General features: G+C 36.9%; 1 protein-coding gene across 4 annotated transcripts in view; it reads left to right on the top strand.

Annotated features, from left to right (window-relative positions):
- Positions 1-24,503, top strand: part of NRG1 (neuregulin 1) — a 162,685-nt gene that overhangs the window by 21,744 nt on the left and 116,438 nt on the right. For all 4 annotated transcript variants that reach the window (XM_032214217.1, XM_032214216.1, XM_032214214.1 and 1 more), the window contains exon 2: positions 14,962-15,145. In XM_032214217.1, coding sequence (XP_032070108.1) covers positions 14,962-15,145 — 184 coding nt within the window. The remainder of the gene's footprint in view (positions 1-14,961; positions 15,146-24,503) is intronic.

Genomic DNA, 24,503 nt, shown 5'->3' with positions numbered 1-24,503 from the left:
GTTCAGAAATGTGAAAAATAAAAAATAAATACATGAATAACATCAGTGCTAATGAGCATGAGATTTGCTACTAGTTTATAAATTCAGTAGTTTGTCCTGCCAGTTTGGATGGGCATCTGATTTTCTCTCTGGTAGTTCTTTGATTAGGGTATTATTTTCTGTTTGGATAATGCTAATCCTTGCTTATCTGACTGCTAGAAAATAGGTGTTCTGGTCTTTTATACTGGTATTACTTTTTATTTTCTTTTTTGCATTGTGTGTGTGTGTGTGTGTGTGTATATGATTTATTTCTATGTGTCTATTGATGACTGATTTGTATGAAAGGCAAGCTTCCAGAAATCTTCCTGGCATTTTTGGATTTCATTTGGTTAAAATGCTCACAGTTGAAACAACGGTTGAGTCTGCTTATGTGGGTTGTGAGATTAAAGAGTTTCTGTTGTGTCTTGTAACTACTACCTGGGGTTCATGGATATGTGCTGCTTATCTTTTACCAATTTGCCCTATATTGTGGCTGTTAGGTCTTTACACTGTAGGTTGTAGGTTCCTGTTTTTTCTTCTTAGACTACTGGATTTTTTTGTTTGTTTGCTTAACATGTTTTTGAGGGTTTTAATTGGTTTGTGTGCTGTAATAATGTGGGGTCGTTGAAACATATAAATGTTTCCTTCTTGTAGTGTTCTGGGTTGCTGGAATGTGTTTGTACTCATCTGAATAATATTCTTACAAAGCTTCTCTTGTAGGGGGTTGGGTTCTTTTTTTGGTAATGGAGCATTTGGTTAGTGTGAGTTGTTATTGATAGATTTGCATTTCTAATTCACTATTGTTTTCTCTGCTGATAAGGTTATCCAGGAAGGATAGCGTGTCCTTGTTTTCTTCTTCCTTGATAATTTTTATCATTTTTAAGTTGTTGTTGATAGTTTCATGTGTCTATTCTAATTGTTCCTTTTTTACTATGACAAAGGTGTCATCTACATAGCAAATCTCTAATTTTGATTATGTGTGTAGGAGTATAGTATTTTCTAGCAGCATTATGGTCTTTGCTATGAGTACACAAAGTGATAACACCATAAGTGTCCCTTTGATTTATTGGTATATTTGGTATATTTGTCCATCAAACTGAAAGTAGGTAGTACAGCAGATATGGATGAAGTTCATGAGTCCAGATATTATATTTAGTATTTTTGGCTATTTCCGTTGTGTTACGTGGTATAGCTGCCATGGATTCTTCTGCTAATCCTGGATTTATGGACATAGATCCATGACATTGAATAAAACCATAATTTTATCTTCTGTCATTAGTTATAAAATAGAAGCCTTGAGAAAAATGAGGATCCCCCAGAAGGTATCCTCCAGGAAAATTGGAGGCCTCCAGTAATTTTCCTCTAGAAAATTCAGGACCTCTAAGAAAAAAATTCCTCCAGAAAACTGAGGACCAACAGAAAATTTCCTCTGGGGAGAGTGCCTCCTGAAAATTTATTTGGGGGAAAATGGGAGCCTCCCAAAAAACTCCAGAATTTTTTTCCTCCAGAAAACAAAATGCTTCCAGTGATTTTCCAAAATTTTCCTCCACTAAAATGGAGACCTCCAGAAGATTAAACATCTAAAAAGAAGGTGAAATTGTGGTTTCATTCACAAGTACTCTTTATATCCAAAACCAACATTGACCTACCTGACTGAGCATGTGCTGAATGTAAAGGAGAAAAACTAATTATGAAAACATTGCAAATGTTTTTTAACAATCTGTAAAGAAAAGAGAAATATTATAGAGAATGAATCTATATATTTTCCCTTCAGTTTGATTGTGTCAAATTCTCAGAGACTTGATTGGACAAGTCCTTGAAGATTTTTTGGAAGTCATTTGCCATTGCCTCCTTCCTAGGGTTGAGAGGTAAGTGACTGACCCAAGGCCACTCAGCTGGCTCTGTGATTAAAGCAGGACTAAAACACAGAGTCTCCTGGTATCTAGCCTGATATCTAAACCAGTGTTTCACAGGACTTAAAGTCGCCAAGGTTGAGAAACACTGATCTAAACAACTACAAAAAAATCTAGCTGTCTGCACATGCATGCATACTCAGACACACATACAAATATGAAGACAGAGAGAGAAGCAAAAAATTTAGAATTAGTGTGAAAATGAGAGTGAAGTGATGGATGATGGAGAAATATTCATATTAGGGAAAGATTAGTACAAGTTAACAGATATTGGAAATGAAACAATACCCATGGGAAGTTTGCATTGCTTAGAACAATATGTGAATGCTATCCCATTATCCTGAAGCCAGAATTTTTTCCCTGGACCCCAACATCAATTTAGACCTAGCCAAGAAACCTTTAGGTGGTGACTATGGCAACAAAGATTCTTGTTTCCATCCGAAGCCAGCTTGAGTGTGGTAGTCTGTCTGGTGGTAGGGAAAACAGCTGTGCAACACGAGGAAGTTGCTTGACTGTAGTAATCCTGTTTGGCAGGTCAAGGGTGATCCCTTGCCTGCCGGGATTTATGCAATGCCGGGGGCTAGGAAAGCACTCTTCTAATAAACCCCAGATGTTTCTGCTCTTCCTACTTAAGCTTGAAAATAAATCCAAAAACATGATCAGCAAAAGGGAGAAGATATTTGCTATGAGTTGCTGAAGAATTTCCCTTTTGATATTAATAGTTAGCTCTCTTTAAAAAGAAATGTTTCAGTACATTTTATAAAGGTGATCTTTCTCCAAAATGAGCCATTCCCTTTAGATTTCAAGTGAACACTGGACTATTGTCAGATGTTCTACGTGGGGTTGTCCTTGAAGAACATCCAGAAGCTGCAGTTGGTTCAAAATGCAGCAATGCAGACAGTTATGAGTACCCCTTGACTTGTGCCTGTAAACATTTCTGCTCCAAGGGTGGCATTGTTGGCATTAAGTATTTTCTGGATTCAGCTCAAGATGCTGACCATCACTTGCAAAGTCTGTCATTACATGGGGCCAGGCTATTTGCATGGGGCTAGTTGCGGGACTGGCCTTCCCCAAATTGTCCTCCTATCAAATCAGATTTTGAAGGTGAGGCATGTTATGGCTCCCACCAATTAAAGAACATTGTCTGGCAGGATCCAAGAGGACAGCATTGTATTTATTTATTTATTTATTTACCAGATGGATACCCATGCTCTGCTACGAAATAATATGATTGGGCTTGATAAAAAGAGCCAAGGTGGTGCAGTGGTTAGGGTACAGTACTGCAGGCCACTTCAGCTGACTGTTATCTGCAGTTCAGCGGTTCAAATCTCACAGGCTCAAGATTGACTCAGCCTTCCATCCTTCCGAGGTGGGTGAAATGAGGACCCAGACTGTGGGGGCAATTTGCTGACTCAATTTGCTAAAAATCTGTAAACCGCTTAGAGAGGGCTGAAATCCCTATGAAGCAGTATGTAAGTCTAATTAATAAATAAATAATAATAAATAGTTGCAGTTCGGCAGTTCAATTCTTACCGGCTCAAGGTTGACTCAGCCTTCCATCCTTCCGAGGTGGGTAAAATGAGGACCCAGATTGTGGGGGCAATATGCTGACTCTGTAAACCGCTTAGAGAAGGCTAGAGAGCCCTATGAAGCGGTATATAAGTCTAACTGCTACTGCTATTGCTATTGCTAAATCGAGACAGCTTGAAAATTAATGAGTAGTTACAGTTGCCCTCTCCTCTCTCCTACTTTCCCTCAGACTTGCCCCACAGAAGCCTCTTCTCTCCTATCCCCTCAGGCTGACCTCACTGATCCTCTCCTATCCTCTTCTCTTCCTCAGGCTTGCCCCACAGAGGTCTCCCCTATCCTATCCCCTTCTCACCCTCAGTCTAACTTCTTAGCATCAGAGCATTTTTCAGGTGGAGAGGGGGAGTAGAATGGCTAAAGTTTATTGTTTGTGACTATTACATGATGGTCATCTTATTGTTTTACCTCAACTGATGGTTATAAATTTATTTATTATATTCTTTTGTCAGACATGAAAGACCAAAATCCATATGGTGAAGGTTCAGTTTAATTGATTTATTGCTAAAAGCCCAGATTTCTTCTCAAGTAATGGACAGCACCTGGTTATAGGTAGATGAGGATTAATGGCAATCAAGAGGACTTGGACTTAGTTCATTTGTGGCTACAAAAATATAGTAGGCTGATCCCTCTTTTTAATTCCTCTCCCTGGCTCAGCCAGTCCTTCTCCTATAGTTTTTGCTAGCTTAACTATTGTTCAGCTACCCAGAGTCTCTTGATGAGAAATTCAGCCATATGGATTGAATTACATAAACAAATTAATAAATAAGTAAATAGGAACCACCAGATTTTGCAATTCAGAAAGTATATTTGAAGTTTTAATCTTAATAACGGAGTATCTGGCAGGGATAGAAGAATATACAACCCAATATTAAGATTTTAGACAGTAGAGAACTTCTTGGTTATGTAAGATCAGTACAACTTTCATAACTCCAGCAACAAAGCTCAGTTTAAGTTGGATGAATGTCTTACCCCATCTGATTAGGTAGGTAGGTGGGTGAGTGGGTCAGTGGATGGATGTAGACATATAGATATAGCAATAGCACTTAGACTTATATGCTGCTTCATGGTGCTTTATAGATCTCTCTAAGTGGTTTATAGAGTCAGCATATTACTCCACATAATCTGGGTCCTCATTTTACCAACCTTAGAAGGATGGAAGGATAGTTAACCTTGAGCCGGTCAGGATCGAACTCCTGCTAGTGGGCAGAGTCAGCCTTCAATATTGCATTCTAACCACTCTACCATCACTGGTCTTCTATTTATGTAGATCTATCTAAATCTAGAGATGATAGAGATAAAAATGGAAATTTTGAGAGATCCAAGGATAAAATAGAGATTATTGTCCAAGTTAGGAACTTGTGTAAGCCACTATTAATTCATGCATAAGAGATGCCCCATTTTGAAGAACTGCTGCTTCCAAAATATTTTGAAACTACTATCAATGCTGTCTTTTTCAAAATCAAGAGTCTAACTTTTATCTCAATTCAACATTATTTTATCAATTTTCTCCCTAAATCATTGATTATAAATATTTTATAAAGTAAGCAGTATTTGTTAAGAATACATAGTAGTTAAAGAGTATTACTTCATATATCTAGTAATAATCGCAAATAGCTCTGAGTTTATTCTGGTTTTTTATGTATTTGTTTCACCATCAGAAATAAGTGTTTTTACTTTCTTAAATGTGTTTAAGGTTCCTTTACATTTTATTGGCAGTTATCTATTTGTAGTATTAGTCATACTTTGCTCTGTACAGTAGGCTAACAACACTGCATGGATCTGATTCAGTGGTGGGTTTCAAAAATTTTTAGAATCTCTTCTGTAGGTGTGGCCTGCTTTGTGGGAGTAGCTTGCCAGCCATGTGACTGGGTGGGAGTGGCTTGCCAGCCATGTGACTGGGTGGGAGTGGCCAACTTATAAAATGTGGTGAAACTTACTTAACAATGCTCTTGCTTAGCAACCAAAATGTTGGTTCAGAAACTCTGGCATTTGAAGCACGCAAGTCTTAAAGCTGTCAAGTTGCACCCCTAACCCTTTACAAAAAAAACCCTCAGGGGTGTTCAAACTTGACAGCTTTAAGACTTGTGGACTTCAACTCCCAGAATTCCTCTCTCGCTCTTCATCTTGATGATGTGCGGATGGGCGGGGGTAGGGAACTGGAACCAGTTCTAAACGGCACTGTAGATTTGTGGAACCTCTTCTATAAAAGAGGTTAGAACTGGCAGAAACCCACCCCTCATCTGATTATATTGAGTTGTCATGTTTTGGAAATGCTTAGGGTAGAAATGACTTGTTGTAATTACTTAACACAATTCTTAATGAAGATACGTGAATAAAAAGATCAAGAGGCAGCTAACATATGTTATTTTAATATTTCCCTCTCTGAGGTGGTTTTGTAGCCGGAGGACATACTGAAATGCCTTTGCATTCTTTCAAGTTGTGGTATGAGATTCTTGTGACAGTCAAAAGGCTGTTATCACGATCTGGATAGACTGCAGTACACTTTGCTTATGACTGCCTTTAAAGATTATTCCAAAATTGCAGATGGTCTAAAATGCATTAGATGCATAAAAAACAGTGCACGCTTGTGTTCCAGAGCCTGCATTAACTGTCATTAAGTTTCTGGATGCAAGTTGAAAGTGCCAGTTTAGACATGTAAAGTCCTAAGTAGTTTGGCGCTGCTGTGCCTTTGGAATGTTCTCCTTCATCAGGAATTGACAACCCTAATACAAATGCCCTAAAGAAAAATTGACTATAATCCTCATTAATGGATATTAGGTGGACTGAGGACAAGAGGAGTTCTTTTCTGAGATGGTCCCCACATTATGAAACAGCCCTTTTCATGCAATCAGATTCACCCTCACTTTGTTGCCATTCTGGAAGAAGTTGGAATGTTATATAAATTACATACTTATATTACTTTGTTTATTCAGGTCGTCCTCGGTTTATGACTACTCATTCAGCAACTGTTCAAATTTGTGGTGACATTGAATGAAGGGGGCTTACACTATTCCTTGGAGTTCTGGCAGTCATGTAATCACAATCCAGGAAACTGATGTGTGGTGATGACCTCACAATGAGCTGCAGTCACATGATTGCAATTGCCAATATCCTCTGCCACTTCTTGAGAGGCAAAGTGAATGGGGAAGCCAGCAGAAAGCTGAATGTTGGAAGGACCCATGTAGTTCTTGTTAAACAATGGTAACTGGATTGCTGTTGCTAATAGCAGTAGCACTTAGACTTAGATACCACTTCACAGCGCTTTACAGCCCTTTCTAAGTGGTTTACAGTGTCAACATATTGACCCCAAAAATCTGGGTCCTTGTTTTATTGACTTCGGAAGGATGGAAGGCTGAGTCAACCTTGATGGACTCAAACTGCTGGCAGCCGGCAGTCAGCAGAATTATTCTGCATTACTGCATTCTAACCACCACGGCTCTTGTGATCAGATGATGTCACACGATCACATTATGTCACACTTCATATGCATGCATACATATCTATGAACACATGTAAGCAACAAACAAAACTATATTAAGTATCTTATTTAGCATACATTATTGTTCAATATGTTTTATGTGTGGACTGCAAAAACTCATGATTGGGAGAGGTGGAATCAAAGAAAAATAATAATATTTATCTTTTATTGTACTCCTGAAAATAATTTTGCACAAGCCGCAGGACATAAAATGGAAATCAAAAGTTTCCAATTTTAAGATTATTATGAATGAAAATCTTTTACTTCTTGCAATTAAACAAAATGCAATCATTCTAGAAGCAGGGAGATTTTGTAGGTTCCTGCATAAACGCAACACACTTTTTCTCTACACTCCTCAAACTGTTCTTATTTTTGTTTAAGTTGTTCAATTACCTATCATATTTTAGCTACATGTTTCTTAGCTGCCTAGTACTTTTGTTGTAGTAGTACTGCTTTAAGTTAACCACTTTGTAAACCAGTGAAATTGAATAAGCTTGTGCTGTTAAAAAAAACTTTATTTGCAGCACTAGGGTTTCACAGTCATAACATTTCTGAAACCAGAAATAAATACTAGTTTCTTAAAGTATTGCTATTATATGAATGGAAAGTATAGCAGAGAGTAAGGGTCTCTATGTATATTGAAGTGGCCATAAATTTTATTACCCTTTTTTTATATTTAGCTGCATATCTTTGTCAGTCTGAGGCTTCAGGAACCTGTTTTCAAGGTAGTTTCGTTTATAGTTTATTCTTGTATAAAATAAATCCTTGGGATAGCTTATAAAACTAGAGAAGAAAAGAAAAAGAAAAGAAAGATAGTTCTTAAAGAAAAATAAATCTTCCGCAGTAGAATGCATCTGCAAATATGCCTTTTAATTTGAACTTCTAATATAAGGTGTTTGGTTCAATATTCAATTATTATGCTAGTTTTGTTATATCATATTCAAATACAGGTAGTCCCTGACTTTTGACCACAATTGAGCTCAGAATTTCTGTTGCTAAGTGAGACAGTTGTTAAGTGAATTTTGCCCCATTTTATGACCTTTATTGTCACAGTTGTTAAATGAATCACTACAGTTACTAAGTTAGTAACATGATTATTAAGTGAATCTGGTTTTCCCATTGACTTTATTTGTCAGAAGGTTGCAAAAGTGGATCACATGATTCCAGGACCATCATAAATGTGAATCAGTTGCCAAGCCATTGAACTTTAGTCATGCGACCATGGGGATGCAGCAAGAGTCGTAAGTGTAAAAAATGGTCATAAGTCACTTTCTTCAGTGCCATTGTAACTTCAAACCATCAGTAAATGAACTGTTGTATGTCGCGGACTACCTGTATTTATGATTTTCAGAAGCATACTCCAAGATGAAGTTTCTTAAATGAGGCGTAGCAAAAAAAAACCCACAACACAGTGTTTTCATAATTCATTGCTGCTAATTAAGTTAATAGTGCTAGAGTATCTGTGTTAGCATCGATTACTGCCAGAGAAATGGTCACCATACTCATTTTAACAAGGTGTTTATTTTAATTTAATCAATTGCGGTTTCATTGCACTGTTGACAATTCTCCCTCTATAAGTCACGTGTAACGTTTATTAGCAAGCTAAGGGAGAACATTGGATCTCATCTAGAAAAGTGTTGCCAGAATATATTAATTATAAGGTAACACAAAACACTATGATTTTGTTCAGAAGCAAGAAATGGGAAAGGAGCATTTTCCTTACAGTGTTTGTTTGCATCGACCATGTGAAAATTCTGGCAAAGAAGTAAAACTAAAGGTAGTACTGGAGTTAATGATCAGAACTGAGCCTGGAACTATAACTAACCCATAATTGTTAAGTGAGTCACCATGCATATGCCCAGTTTTGCAATCTGTTTTTCAATGGTGGTTAATGCTGCAGTTGTTATATGAATTCAATATACCCAATGGGCATTTTTTGTCGCTAAGTGAAGAATATATGTAGTTCTTCATGGATATGACTTTACTTCATTTCCTACTATGTTACTTATAGGGACAATTATAGTGACATATTTTGACAATTCTACTCTGTAGCTTTTTCAACAGTCAATATTAACTTTAGACTTGTTCAACCAATAAATTATGCCTTGGCATATTCATTCGTATTATTAATTTGCACATGAAAGTCTGACAATCAACAGTCTTTGATTACTTAAGGTGCATGATAAATTCAAGGGCTTTTGACCTGTGTGCCTAATTCTGAGAAGGAATGATAACTTTTCATAGTTCAGATAGATGGATAGAACTCAATTGGCTATCTATTATAACTTTTTAGTGTTCTGGACTACTAAGTTGATCTATCCAGAGCTGCTTCTTATGAAATGGGCAGTTGTATAAATGTGATAGGTAGGTAGGTAGGTAGGTAGGTAGGTAGGTAGGTAGATAGATAGATAGATAGATAGATAGATAGATAGATAGATAGATAGATAGATAGATAGATAGATAGATAGATGATGGATGATCTCTGATGTGTGCTAAATGAGATGAGCATTGATTTCCAGGTACAATTCAAGGTGCTAATTGTTACCTTTAGGTTCTTTGTGGCATAGAACCAGGTAACCCGTGGGATTGGGTTTCATCCATTTGGCTTACCCATTATATTGGGACAGAATGGATATGCTCCATGTCCATTTTATTAAACATTGTCAACTTGTGGGTCCAAGGAAGCATGCTTTCTCTGTGCGGCCTCTGGCCTCTGAAACTTCATCCCCACCACCACCAATACAAATAGCATCCTCTTTTCTGGCATTCCCAAAGCCCTTAAAACCTGTCTTTGGTCCCAAGCCTGGACTTAATGTCTACTGGAAGAGGATTCATATAACATTAAGCCAAAATCATGTTGTTCTTGTTTTTAAAAAACAAGGCAATTGTACACTTGATAAGTTCTGTAAATAACTGAAAGAGAAATAACACAGGAAATCTATAATAACAATTTGCCACTTCCATTATCAAATCAATTACTTCCAATTATTGATTTGCCAAATATATACATGAATATTTAACATAATCCATAATCTATTGAATTATTTGCCCTTGTCCATTAAACTTAGCATAAATTGCAACTCTGCTCCATCTTTTAAATATACTTCTGCTAATACTGGAAGCATGTCTTCTAAATTCAAGTTTGGGACATTAGCCTGGATGCAGGGTCTCCCTTTCTCTGTGAATATTGTTTTTAATATCTGATGAAAAATAATAATAATTTCAAACAGCTTCAGTCAAATTACCTTCTTAAGCAATAGGGAAATTTCACAAGAGGGAAAACATGCAACTTGTAAGAAAGGATGTTTGAGCATCCTCATATTAATTTCTGGAGGGCTGATAATAACAGTTAGGAAATATCATATTGCAAAGTTTTCCCATTAAAAAATTCATTTGGAATAAGAGTAAAAATAATAGATTTACTTAAAGATATACATCAGTGCAAAATGCTTATGAAAATAAATTAACATTCTATATTGCTGTTTTGTCAGTTGTGTAAAGTACATTCTTGTAAACTATGTATTTGATGCATGATTTTGCAGTATATTGCAAGCTTAATACTTAAGTAGAAACTAGGATTTATAATGTACTATATTTTTTTAGGTAGATAGGTAGAAATGGATAGTTTACAATTCAATGGTAGCCCAAAAGTACATTATCCAGCCACATCAATTTGTGGTCCTTAACTAACATAATGCCTAACTAAGGCCATTATGCAATCTTAGTATAATCAAAAGCTTCCATGGACAAATTGTTTAATTTCAAAAATATTTAAGTTTCATCATTTGTTTCCTAGTTCAAAGGCTCTATAAAAGAATTTGGCAATTTTAAAATGAATATTAGAATCCACAAGAAGAATTTAATAATAATAACTACCTGATCTACCAGGAATTTTACTTAGAATTATCACTATATAATCACTATCACTGTATATCATAAAATTGATAGCAGTATATGAGCTGTGGTTCCAATTGTTCTAAAATATCTGAGGTAAAACTTCTGGGCCAAAGGTATGGGGGTGTATCAATATTTTCCAGTAAGTCTGAACCACTGACACAAGTTAAGATGGTATCTGTACTGTGAATTATTCAATTTACAATATTTGGCAAACAATAACAGATAGTTAACAAGATGGGTCAAATGTTCAGGGTACATTTTACCACTATCTGTCCTGCTTACGACTGAAGAGTAATCAAAATTTTGGTGATTGCCACACCTATATAATTATTATTTGTGATATATAATTTTATTGAATTTTATGTCTATATTTTTTTAGTTTTATAAGTATAGCTATATGTACAGGCTGATATCCCTGTTGAATGCCTGTTTTGCCCACTGCCTCCACTACATACCTTCTTCAAGATCATTGTTTTGTGATTCTCTGCAGTGTTTGCTGCAAAAAAAAAAGCTTCTTATGGAAATAGATTGCCTATATTAAAAAAGCTAAAATTGAATTCACTATTTTATTGAAAAATATTAAGGCTCAATATAAATTTAATTGGTAATAAATTCAATAAAACAGCTCTTATTTTGGGTTGACGTCCAGTAGCTTGTGCTGCAAATGTGTCCTTCACAAGATGTTTATGTGCTATGCGAGATAATAATTAGAAAACATTCATGATAAATTTTGTGCAACTTAGTCTTTTATATCTTTACCTTTTAAGGGTTTTTTTCCCTGGATTCAGTGGGATTTATTCCCAAATTAAGCTTGTTTTTGTAGTCCTATATTTGGCTTCCATCATTCAGACAAGCTGCCTTTGTACTTTTTTTAAATTTTTATTTTTATTACATAAGACAACACATACACACAACAATTAAAGAAAAAACAGGAAAAAAAAAGAAATTGAAAAAAACACTAAAACCCCATCATCACATACAGCATGTCATTTGGTTACAAGTGTTTTAACATTTATCATTCTTATACATTTATTATTTCATTTAATAGGTTATAATATATAGTTTGGGTTGTTTTGTTTACCATCCCTTCCTCCTGTTGTAACACCACCTTATTTTCCCTTTCTTTTCTCCCTCCCTCCCTTCTCTACTTTCTTCCTTCCTCCTCTCCTTTCCCTTCCTTCTTCCTGTACCTTTCTCCTACTCCTGCTCTTCCTCTTCCCCTTCCTACCCTCTCTCCTCCTCTTTCTCTCCCTTCCATCCTCCTCTCCTTACCTCTTTCTTTTCACCCTCTCTCCCTTCTCTACTTTCTTCCTTCCTCCTCTCCTTCCCCTTCCTTCTTCCCTTACCTCTCCTTTGCTCCTGCTCTTCCTCTTTCCCTTCCTACCTTCTCTCCTTCCTTTTCTTTCCCTTCCATCTTCCTTTCCCTTTCCTTTCTCCCTCCCTCCCTTCTCTACTTTCCTCCTTTCCTCTGTGGGGGGAAATACAGTTAGGATAGATTAGCAAAGGTAAGGGAATAAGAAATGATACCAAATTATGTCTGGGTTGGCGGAAGTACCATCCCAAGGAAACATAAACTGAGATTTAAAATAGACACACCAACAACAATAGAAAAAGAAAGGGAGAGAGGAGGAGAGAATGAAAGGAAGACGGGGGAAAGAAGAAAGAGGTAAGGAGAGGAGGATGGAAAGGAGAGAAAGAGGAGGAGAGAGGATAGAAAGGGGAAGAGGAAGAGCAGGAGTAGGAGAAAGCTACGGGAAGAAGGAAGGGGAAGGAGAGGAAGAAGGAGGAAAGCCTTTGTACTTTTTGATATCATTTACTCTATACCTTTCCTTTTAACAAGAAATGGGCTTTTTTTTTTTTAAAAAAAAAGGCAATCTGCTGGCAGTAAACTAATTACTACAAGGTCAGTTAATGGTACCTGATAAAGCGAAAATACCACAATGGTTTGCAGAATCTATAGGTTGATTTCTACAGAATCCAAGCTCTTGGTTTCTCCATAGTTAACCATTTTTTTTAAAAAAAAATCACATTTAAAAAGGACCACTAAGTATCACGTTAAGGAAGTAAAATCTCTCAACTTGGATTTCTTCCTGTTTTCCTATCTTGCAATTTTGTAGTAATTCAATGAAATCTTAGACAATAGAACTAGCAATAATACAGCCTGTTTAGGGGGATAACACCTTGATGATCTTTAAAAGGGTTTTTTTTTCTTTTGCTCTTGCTGTTTCTTATTTTTTCCCATTGCTGTTTCTTCATATTAATTCATGCATAACTTTTGCCAATTTCTGTGAAAGTAACAGAATTTTATTTTTAAAGTTCTAATATTTCTTGACTGCAGACAAAATAAATACTAGTCTTACTGATAAATATATAGTGCATGATAATAAAATTGACTTTACATCAATAATTATAACAGCTGTATTTTTCTAATATCTGGGGGAGAAGCTTACCTATGATTTCCTCATCTTACTGACTAATTACCTTGATCTTTAAAAATATCAACTGTGCCATAAGATGTTAATTGATGCTTAACAGCCAAAATATCAAACAACCTAGGTTTGAATCTTTTGATCTTGGTAGAGTCAACATTACATTTATTAGAATATATTTAAATAGCTGAACTGTTAAAAACCTGCAACCCTTAGTTTAGCAAAGGAGGGAAAGTCACGATATGTGATGACAACGTGACACCACGAGTTTGACACCCCTGGCCTACTGGATCCCAAGGAAGGTGATATTCAGTTGCACACACCTCACTTCTTCACACAATTTGGCAGCTGGTGGGTCTATTTTATATATGGATTTCCCTCTTTGGCAAGTAGAGAGATTTGGAGATTTCCATTCAAGACTTTCCTAAAAGGAAAATGAAGTAAAACCATAAACATACTTCCTGCTTTTCATTGAAATCTGCCAGTGCACTGCATTCACCCTGCACAATAAGTCATAAACAAGTTATGCAACTCAGTGAGGGGGAGGGAAGTAATTGGGCTGGTATTCCAGCTTGGCTTTTTATGTCATGGAAACATCTGTAATCAAAGCCTGTGTTTATTTTATTACAAAATGTAATGTATAAAGTGTTCCCTCTTTGAAAGCAGAAACTAGATCTTGAAAGATATTCCTCTAAGTTTCAGAACTGGAGAACAGTGTAAATAAAGCAAGCCTATTACTGACAGAGATAGACTCTTTTTGAAGAACAAATTTTATTGTACTGACACAGCTTGGCTTTATTGGAGCTTGGCTCTATATTAGAACATGATCTGAAGGCCCATGAAGCAACAACTTTTCTAAGACTGGTGTGATTTTTTTTTTCTGTGTAGCACACCTCTAGAACTGCTAAACATGTTGCCTGAATTTCCATTAGAAAATAACACAAGATGTAAATTTAGTGGTTTCTATCCAATGGTGCCATTTGTATAGCAGGCATCAACAGTGGAAGGGATTCCTCTGTTGAATCAAGTTCCTATAGTTAACCTTTAAAAAGTTGCATGGATGATTTATCTAAAGGCAAGAACATTTACTAAATTCCAAATGTTTTATAGGTTAATAAATATTCTAAAATACGTTTTTCCTGGTTGGGAAAGTAATGCTTTGCAGGTAAAATAGATTTCTCTGGGCTAGAGAGATTCCTTCTAGTGATCATACTATAATCTATTGTAGAATAAGTGGAAATCTTGTCAAATTCCACTTCTAGCCTTGAGATCCAGGAACAAGAGGATCCCAGAGTATTCGTTTCTGAGTTTCTGCAAACTACAAATGATGGAATAAGAGAGATCAGCATTTCCCCATCATATTATCAGTTCATCCAAACATAACATTATTCAATACACAGAATACACAGGGTGTATAACAAACTTAGTGATTCAGAGCAGCTTTGATTGTTATCATTAATTACGCCATTTGTTTCCCTTCATTTCATGATATATTTTTTTCATGAACCTGGCAACTTTCATGTAAACAATGCATAATATTTAGATGTCTTAAATGCTCCAAGTTGCTCACTTTTGTTTTCAATTTCAAAGACAATGTGGTCACTTACGCATTATTATTATTATTATTATTTTTCTTTAGCTGTGCCTCCTAAATTGAAGGAGATGACAAGTCAAGAATCTGCTGTGGGTCAGACAGTAGTTCTCAGATGTGAAGCCAGTTCTGAGCATACCTCTCTCAAATTCAAATGGTTAAAGAATGGAAAAGAAATAACAAAAAGAAACAGACCAGAAAATGTCAAGATTAAGAGCCCCAAAAAACAAAAGTAAGTATATAGCAGTGTATCTACAAAGCTAAGAATTGTTTATCTTGATGCAGATATCAACTGTATTAATCATCTCAGATGCCCAAAATATGCTATTCTGTTTGGAAAGAGATAATTAATGGAAATAGATTGTTATTTTATTTTAACTTAATGATTTTATGCTTCTGCTGCTGTTATATCTTACTTCATAAAAAGTTAAATATAAGTTCTTTGTCATTATTAAGCTAATTCTATAGGGCAGAATTTCTTTTACAAATAATGTATTTCTAATCCTGCAATAATCGGGCAATAAGCCAAACTATGCAGGAAAATATAAATGTATTAAGTGGGTTTGCACCCTCTGCTAGACACATTCACAGTAATAATCATTGTGAGAGACAAAGAACAAACCCTTAATTTACTAGGTAGATATTGTTATGTTTCAGGGGAAAAATATATACAGTTTCCTCTCATTCTTCCTTATAAAACTCACAGACCTGTTGCATGACAATCAGAATCAATATATTTTTAATGATCTGGTTAGAATGTGAATATAAAGTGAATATATTTTTTCATTGATCTGACTAGATTGGTTTGTGCATTAGTTTAACATTTGTGCAATCAGTATAATGCGTTGATTGGTTTTGGATACATTTAAACTCCCTATTTTTTAGTTTAATCTACCTCAAAGAACAGTTACAAAGCTAAAATCTTGGCATGAATTTAAAAAATGTAACATGAACATTTTGATGTGTTTTGGTCCATTTCTCTGAGTGAGCACAATTGAACCAAATATCAAGACACAAGTATCCCTCATGTTGCTGATTTTATCATATATTCATTAAACAAAGATGAAACTTTTATTAGTTCATTTCAAAGAATGAGTGTCTGGAAAGCTTATTATGCTTATTGTCATGTCTGCAATTTTCAATCCCAAACAGCAGCCAAAATCAATAAAAACATTTAATTTTTTTGATAGACCAAAGTTCTTTTTCTCTGTTTCTTATATTAAATACTAGAATACTAAATTGCCACCATCTGTCTCTGTATTAAATACAGTAAAGGATGACTTAGGAAATTACTGGGTTTAAAATGAACATGATTGATTGAAGCAGTAGAGTTGTTAAGGCTGTGCAACTGGCAGAAAAGGCTTTTTTCCACCTTCATTTCATGCAAAGCTCAAAGAGGCTGAAGTATTGCAGGAAAATAAAAGTTTCACAGATGGATCCAGGTTACTTTGGACCCAGGTTTGAGTGCAATATTATATATTTTGTATATAATATGGTCCCTGGTACATTGTGAGGCATGCTTTAGCAAATGAATCTATTTGGGCAGATTTATTGAATATGCATTTATGAAAATTATTAGACTTGATGTTACTTTTCAGTAACAGCTAGCATGGTTGAGACGTTGAGCTTGAAAGTTTGTAGAAAATTTGAGGTGGACTCTGAGAATTCAAGAGACAAGCTATGAATTTTTTCGGGTAAACGAATGTTATCTTGGATAAAATACCTTATCTTGGATAAAATTTTGTTTATTCTCCTAGCTACAGACACTGAATGAACTTTGTAAAATTAGTAGATATATTTTATTTGGATTTCTATTTATTTTAAATAGAAACTAGGGGGGCATTCGCCCAGGTTCGCCTGGTGCGTCAGTTGCGACCCTACCTGAATCGGGAGGCACTCACAACAGTCACTCGGGCCCTTGTGACCTCTAGGCTGGAATACTGCAATGTGCTCTACATGGGGCTGCCCTTGAAGAGCATCCGGCGACTTCAGTTGGTACAGAACGCGGCCGCGCGAGTGATTGTGGGTGCACCGCGGTTCACCCACATAACACCTATCCTCCGCGAGCTGCGCTGGCTACCTGTCGATCTCCGGATGCGCTTCAAGGTGCTATTAGTCACTCATAAAGCCCTGCATGGTAGTGGATCTGGATACTTGAGAGACCGCCTCCTGCCAATCACCTCCCTGCGACCAATTAGATCACACAGATTGGGCCTCCTCCGTATTCCATCAGCCAGCCAGTGCCGGCTGGCAACTACAAGGAGGAGGGCCTTCTCAGTAGTTGCCCCGACCCTTTGGAACGAACTCCCCGTGGAGATTCGTACCCTCACCACCGTCCAGGCCTTCCGCACAGCCCTCAAGAACTGGCTAGCCCGTCAGGCCTGGGGACAAGGATAGTTGCCCCTCCCGAATGATGAATGTATGTTGCTTATTACTTTTATTATATGTGTCTATGTTACTGTTTGTACTTCCCCTCCCTGATTTTATGTGAGCCGCCCTGAGTCCCCTCAGGGAAAAGGGCGGCCTACAAATGTTAATAAAATTCTAAAAATTCTAAAAAAATTTTTTTAAAACATGCATATCAGTATCATGGTCATAGTTTGATATTATATTTCATACCAGCTGAAGATGTACAGGTAGTCATCAACTTACTACCACAATTAAACCCAAATTTTATGTTGCTAAAATGAGACATTAAGTGAATTTTGCCACATTTTACAACCTTTCTTGCCACATTTGTTAAGTGAATCCCTGTAGCTGATAAATCAATAATCTTAAATATGAAAAGTTGCCAAGCATTAGAATTTTGATCATGTCACCATGGAGATGCTGCAATGGTCGTAAGAGCAAAAAACAATCATAAATCACTGTTCTCAGTGCCATTGTAATTTTGAAAGATCACTAAATGAACTGTTGTACATTGAGGACTACCTACATATGACACAAGGAAGGTTTATGATTTCTACCCCAGAGCTTCTGCTTAGATTCTTTGTATCAGAAAATAGGAATTACCTCAGAACATCCTAATTTGTGCTTGATTTTGCCTGCATGTTTTCTTGCTTTGAATGGAGCATTGCTCCTTTTTTCCCTTGACCTTTCCTGTCCCTTTCTTGTCTGTGCTGCCATTTCTTGAACAATTTTCTGGATGAACTGTTTGTGGTCAGCACAAAAATTTTGATTACTGAGAGAATGTCTGGATGACAGACTTTACTCATACTTCAGCCTAAACCACTTTAGCCAGAAATAGCTTTGAGTTTGGATCATACCATTATGTAGGCCTGACATAAACAGTTACATAATTCCAAAATACAAATTGATTACAAAACAAATAGTTTTATAAATATCTTAAAAGCCCACAGTTCCCTTTGCCAACCTGATCACCTCATGTGTACAGCTCCAGTGAGATATATTTACAAGTTTGCAAGTGAAAGGCTCAATCTCCTGCTTTTTATTTGGATGTTTTGTGATACTTTAACACAATTTTCTATTTGCAAGTTACATGTAATGGTTATATTAAGTTATTCCCTACCAGAACTGAGAGCTCCTGTTATATCAGTACAGTTATTTTTAGAGGAGGAGGCATGAAGTAATAGGCTAATTATTCTACAAAAATTATCATGTATATAAAGATGATGGAAAATATGCTAAGTGTCATAGGATATTCTTCAGTAAAGATTTTATTTAAAAATATATGATCAACAACACAGGAATTCAAATAAGGTTTTTATACTGCATATCACAGTTATGCAAATATTTAGACCTCACCTTAATTACAATCTTAAAAGGAGTGAAATAAAAGCTATTAGATCTAATGACCGCATTGAAATTCCATCCATATCTTTATAACTTGAAATTGATACACTTTGAGAACCACCTGAATGTAAAGATTTTGTACATTCACATATGGTTTAAATTAAGCATACCTTGGTATGTTTGAGTTTAATTCATACTGAATTGAGCAAATATTATTTTTATAAAATAAAAAGGCAGTGTTTAAAGCAATTATCAATAATGTTGTGGGGCTTGGCGGCAATAAATACATTTCTGTAGTTGGTTCACCTATTCAACCCATCTTGACTTCATCCCTTCATTTCTCCCTCCTAACCTGGTCTTATTTTTATTTACAATCCAGCTTCCACAGGTGCTATGCGAAGCTGAAAGCTTTCCTCACTGCCATACTATGTATAAGTTCAGTGTCAGGCAAACTTTTTGTGCTGGAGGATATGTACACAATGCTGAAAGCCCATCATACATAACATACATGCCACTGTTAAGGATCTTCCATATTCACAACATGTTTTTGTGCTAACTATGGCCTTCCACAAAAGATGCATTAAACAGAATGCAACTAACCCTCCTTCTAACACACCAAGATGCTATCTAAGATTACCAAGAGGGAAGAGGTTGCATCTTTAACAAAAGTACCCATTGTAGACATCCATTGATTTTATTATTGAGGTATGCACATCATATTTATATGCAGCGTAAAGACATTTTATGAAATAGAGTTAAATGCTAAATCCCATCACTTTGTGTCACACCCAAAACCAAGAATGATAAATGGCAATTCTTCCAAGCTGAGCTCTTTATTGTTTCTTGCCTATAGACAAAATCTTGCCAGACTAAAGACTCTACTATTTACATTTGCAACATACTTTGTGAACTAATAGGAAGATGTTGTTTTCACCCTCTTTCTCTCACACATACTTTCTTATCTGAGTTGCCTCTTAGACTGCTGAAATTCACCCCTCCTCCTAGGAACCCACCTCCTCACTACTTTCCACCACACTTTATACCATGGCAAATTGTTGACCTTATTTTTAAAATAGGTAAAAATAATATACTAATAAAATCAGATGGAACACAAAACCTGCCCTGGCATGGATATTAAGGGATATATGCTATGTTGCTTGCATCTATGCTGGCTAATAGATACAAGCAGTATTAGTATTAGTATTTTGGTCTAATACTTAGGAATGCACTGTGCTGCTATTATTTCAGTGCTTTCATATAACACAATTTATTGTATATTTTCATTACTTTATCTTCATCGTTATTTTGTAAAGAAAAATAAGCAGATGTTTAGTAACTGGTCCAATTCAGGCAACTTATATTTGTTATAAAATCATTTACATTTATCTTGTCCTCACAAATTGAGGAGAGCAGTTTAGTTTATCATTGGCCTAATTATATATTAGAGAAATGTGTATCTAATACAATTTTAAGGAATGGATAGAAATTTATATAGATTCAATGTGAAGTTTAATCTCCTCCTCATGCATGATTTCTGTTTGAAAATGAAACCTGGGATTTCTGTAAGACTATCCATAGGAATCATGTTTTTATTCACTGCATGGAAATTAATTTGGCGGCTTTCAGGCTGAAATCTAAAAGTCATGCATCAAATATAAAGCATATATTGTAACTGTGAATAAGAAACCCACAACTTCCTGCGTTTGCTGTGGAGACTTATAAGCTAGTTGCCAATTCATTGTATATGACCAATAGCTTCACAATATTAGTAAATATTTAATATTAAAATCTTTTCTATTCATGTGTACTCATGGGTACTCATATAAGAGTATATGTGGGAGACCTTTTTATTATTTTCCAAAATTGGGCATGACTTCCAGAATATTTTCTTATTTTAGCATTATTTTTCCTTGGTAATTTTGTAGCCTCTACAGCATTAAACATTTTTGTCCGTTAATAATCCATATAGCTCACTTCCCCCATTCTTTCTTGTTTGAGAATCCCTAGGAACGTCTCTAGATATTGGTTAATTATAGTGGGAAGGGGTTTTTTTCTGTCTGGGTCTGGTCTTATCAGTACCTTGGAGAGCTCACTACAAGAGTTTACAGGAAACCTGGTGTTCCATGACTCAGTAATGGTCATCTGAGATTTAAGAAGTTGACCCCTTGGCAATTGGCATGTATTTACCACAGGGCCATGTGGTCGCCATTTTCAATCTTCTCAGCCGGGTTCCGACAAGCAAAGTCAATGGGGAAAGCCAAGTTCACTAAACTACCTGATTCACTTAACAACTGAAGTGATTCGCTTAACAAACATGGCAAAAACAACTGCCTTGCTTAGCAATTCTGGTCCCAACTGTGGTTGTAAGTTGAGAACCACCAGTAATAGTTATTAGGTAATGGAAATGCCAGCTAGGTTTCTTCGTGAGTGTTTGATTCCTTTTAAAATAAAGACCTGAAGATTTCAAACTATGCTGCAAAGGAATGGTTTTCCCATGGTCTGTCCTGAGCAGTCTTTTGAAGTGAAATCACTTCCAAAGCTAGAGAAACATCAGTTTTAGAATCCTCATTTTCTATAGAAGGAGGCATGTTTTAGTCTGGAATCTATGGTGGGGTTCATGCCTGTTTTCTTGTATAATTTCTTTAAATCATTGTACAAGAGGAAAGTTTAAGAGCCACTCTGGTGTAGTGATTAAAGCACCAGTCTAGAAACTGGGAAACTGCGAATTCTAGTCCCTGCTTAACTATGAATCTACCTGGTAACTTTGGCCCTGTCACTACCGTAGGAGGAGACAATGGAAAAACCTTTCAAAAAGATCTTGCTAAGAAAATTGTAATAACTAATCCAGACAGTTGCCAGAAGTCAAAAATGGACTCAAAGGTCCCTCTCCCCCTTCCCCCCAAAATGAGGGAAGAATTGAATTGTACTGTATGTCTCCTATGAATGATGTTCCAGATATGTACAAGGAGAACATTGGGCTTTTGTAGCAGGCTATTGCCTTCATACGTTTTGCCCAGAAGCTTAGTTTTTTTTTTCATCTGTGTTTTAACTGATCCATGCCAATCTATAATTTATTTCTTCAACAATGATTGGCTACATTTTAATGTTTAATATTAAAATTAAAAAGGAGTGCTTAGTTTTATTTTTAAATAAAATTTGGTTTATCTCTAATATTATCTCCCAAGAGCGGGGGAAGAGCTGAATATGGTGAACAGTTGAGGCAGCTGGGTATGTCTAGCCCAGTGATGGCAAACCTTTTTGGCACCGAGTGCACAAACCAGAATGTGTGTACGTGTGCGCACACTGGAGCCCCGGAAACTCGAAAACCAGCTGGCCGGTGTCCGTATATGCACAGCCACCCAGTCTTCTGGTTTCCGGTGCATACATGTGCGCCAGCCAGCTGAGCACCACCCAGCTGTTCTTTGTGTTTCCAGGGCTCTGGCACACATCAGGATCAGCTGGCTGGTGCACATGCACACACTGGAAACCAGAAGAGCAGCTGGGGACAGCACACATGCTCACAGAGAGGGCTCCGCGTGCCACCTCTGGCACACATGCCATAGGTTCGCCATCATGGGTTTAGCCTATTGAAGAGAAGGATTAAGGAGAACATGATAACTGTCTTCCAGTATTTGAGGGACTGTCACAGAGAAGAGGGGATTGATTTATTCTCCAAAGCAGAGCAAGACAAGAAGTAATGAGTGAAAGCTTGATTAAGAGAGATCCTACCTAGTAGAAGTAAAGAATTTTTTTCTGAGAACAGTTAATCAATGGAATATTTTGCCCCTTAAGAGTTGTGGGTGCGCCAACACTGAAGATTTTAAAAAACAGACTGGATAACCATTTGACTGGGATGTATAAGGTCCCTGCCTTGAGCAAGCAGTTGAACTAGAAGACCACCAAGGCCCCTCCCAGCCCTATGATTCTATGTTCTAATCTTACATTAAGATCATGTTTCTATGCTATATGGTTAGATGTTGCTGTACTATGTTAAACTTATTTTCATGTTGCGCTTTTAATCACAAGAAAGGCAGCATAGATTTCAGGGCCATTGTCTCTCATATACTGGATTAAGAGACAAGGCACCAACTGGAAGATAGAAGCTATTAAGACACTCCTCAAGTAGGATCTGAGGCTAATGTATAAATAGATGTGGGGTGGTTTCAGACCTCTAGCCTTATATCCTACATTCGCAATCATGTCTACAGCAGTGGTGGAATTCAAAAATTTTCGCTACAAGTTCAGTGGATGTGGCTAAGTGGGGACATGTGACTGAGTGGGTGTGGCCAACCTGATGTCACACATGACCCCCCCCCCACCAAGCCACGTCCACAGGAAAAGGTAGGATTTTTTTTAGGATTTCTCCCTATCTATCCCCACCCTCCCTTCACCAGTCACCCCCATTTCCACTCCTAATCCCTAGCTTCCTCCCCCACCACTGCCTCTTTGGTTGCTTACCTTCCACAGCGGCTGGTCCAGAGTCTGGAAGGCAATCTGACCGGACTTTTCTGCTACCCCCACCAGCTGCTGTTACTGGGATGCAGCTGGCTGACAAAGAAGCCTCCCAGCTGCCACCTCTTTGAGAGCTGCTACAAGCTACTGAAAAGTCCTCTGGTTGGTGAAAAAGCTGCTGCCATTGCCTCTATTTTGTTTGCGCATGCGAATCCCATTGTCTTGCAAGTCTGCTTTCTATGTATCTCTGTGACTGGGCGGGCCCAGGCATTGCTACTGTTTGCCGAACTGGGCAAAATTTCTGCCACCAGTTCAGGCGAATCGGTGCAAATCAGTTAAATACCACTCCTGGCTTACAGGGTTATACAATGTTTCCAAGTTACTAGAAAGTTCTGAGCAATGATAATAAAAGTGCTGTAATCTATAATGTATCATGATAGTGTCTACTTCAACATGAAATCCTAACATTAAAATCCTAAATTAAGCATTGTAGTTAACATTTTTGAAAAACCACATGTAACTCCACTGCTTTTAGTGAGGCGGTTGAAGAGTTAAATTATTGTACTTAAGATTGTCCTACAAAATTTGGCAGTAGTTAGAAATCTTAACTGATCCAAACAAAGTTAAGCAGGATTGGCCATCATTAGTAGCTGGATGAGAAACTGCCAAATCCTCTCAGGGTTACAGTCTAAACTGGGAGATTAAAACAACAACAACAGAAGAAGGAATTGCAATCCATATCTGTACTGTTGCCAAAATAAATATGTAAATACATTCATTTAATCATAGGAGGGTATTCAGTTTCAAACAGGGTTTATCTCTTACTGCTAAGATTGCTTTATTTATTTTTTAAAAAATAGGACCTAAATGTTTGGGTATTTTTATTATTAGAAGTATTTTTCTTTGCCCAGCCAAGAGGGCTCTTAGAGTTACTTAAAAAGTTTAATAATGGGAAGGTTTGTGCTCATATATTCACATTAAAAAAAAGATAATCAAAAAGAACACAATTGAACTGCTTTCTAGTTCTAACTTCTAATGATCCGTTCAAACAAGCAGTTAAAGGTTAATCTCAAGTTAAAGACAATAGCTTATACACTTTTTAACGTGATGACCAACAGTTGAGCCTGGAATTTTGGCCATAAGACATTGTGGTCCTTAAGACTGGACTACTGCAATGCACTCTACATGGGGCAGCCTTTGAAGAGTATTCGGAGACTTCAACTCGTCCAGAATGCAGCCGCGCGAGCAATTGTGGGTGCACCTCGGTACACCCACGTTACACCTATCCTCCGCGAGCTGCACTGGCTACCGATCGGTCTCCGGATACGCTTCAAAGTGCTAGTCGTAACTTATAAAGCCCTTCATGGTATTGGACCTGGGTACTT

The sequence above is a fragment of the Thamnophis elegans genome, chromosome 3, assembly GCF_009769535.1.
Source record: "Thamnophis elegans isolate rThaEle1 chromosome 3, rThaEle1.pri, whole genome shotgun sequence".
In the NCBI taxonomy this organism is placed as follows: Eukaryota; Metazoa; Chordata; class Lepidosauria; order Squamata; family Colubridae; genus Thamnophis; species Thamnophis elegans.
The sequence above is the reverse complement of the archived record's forward strand: the minus strand, read 5'-3'. Positions and strand labels throughout refer to the sequence as shown.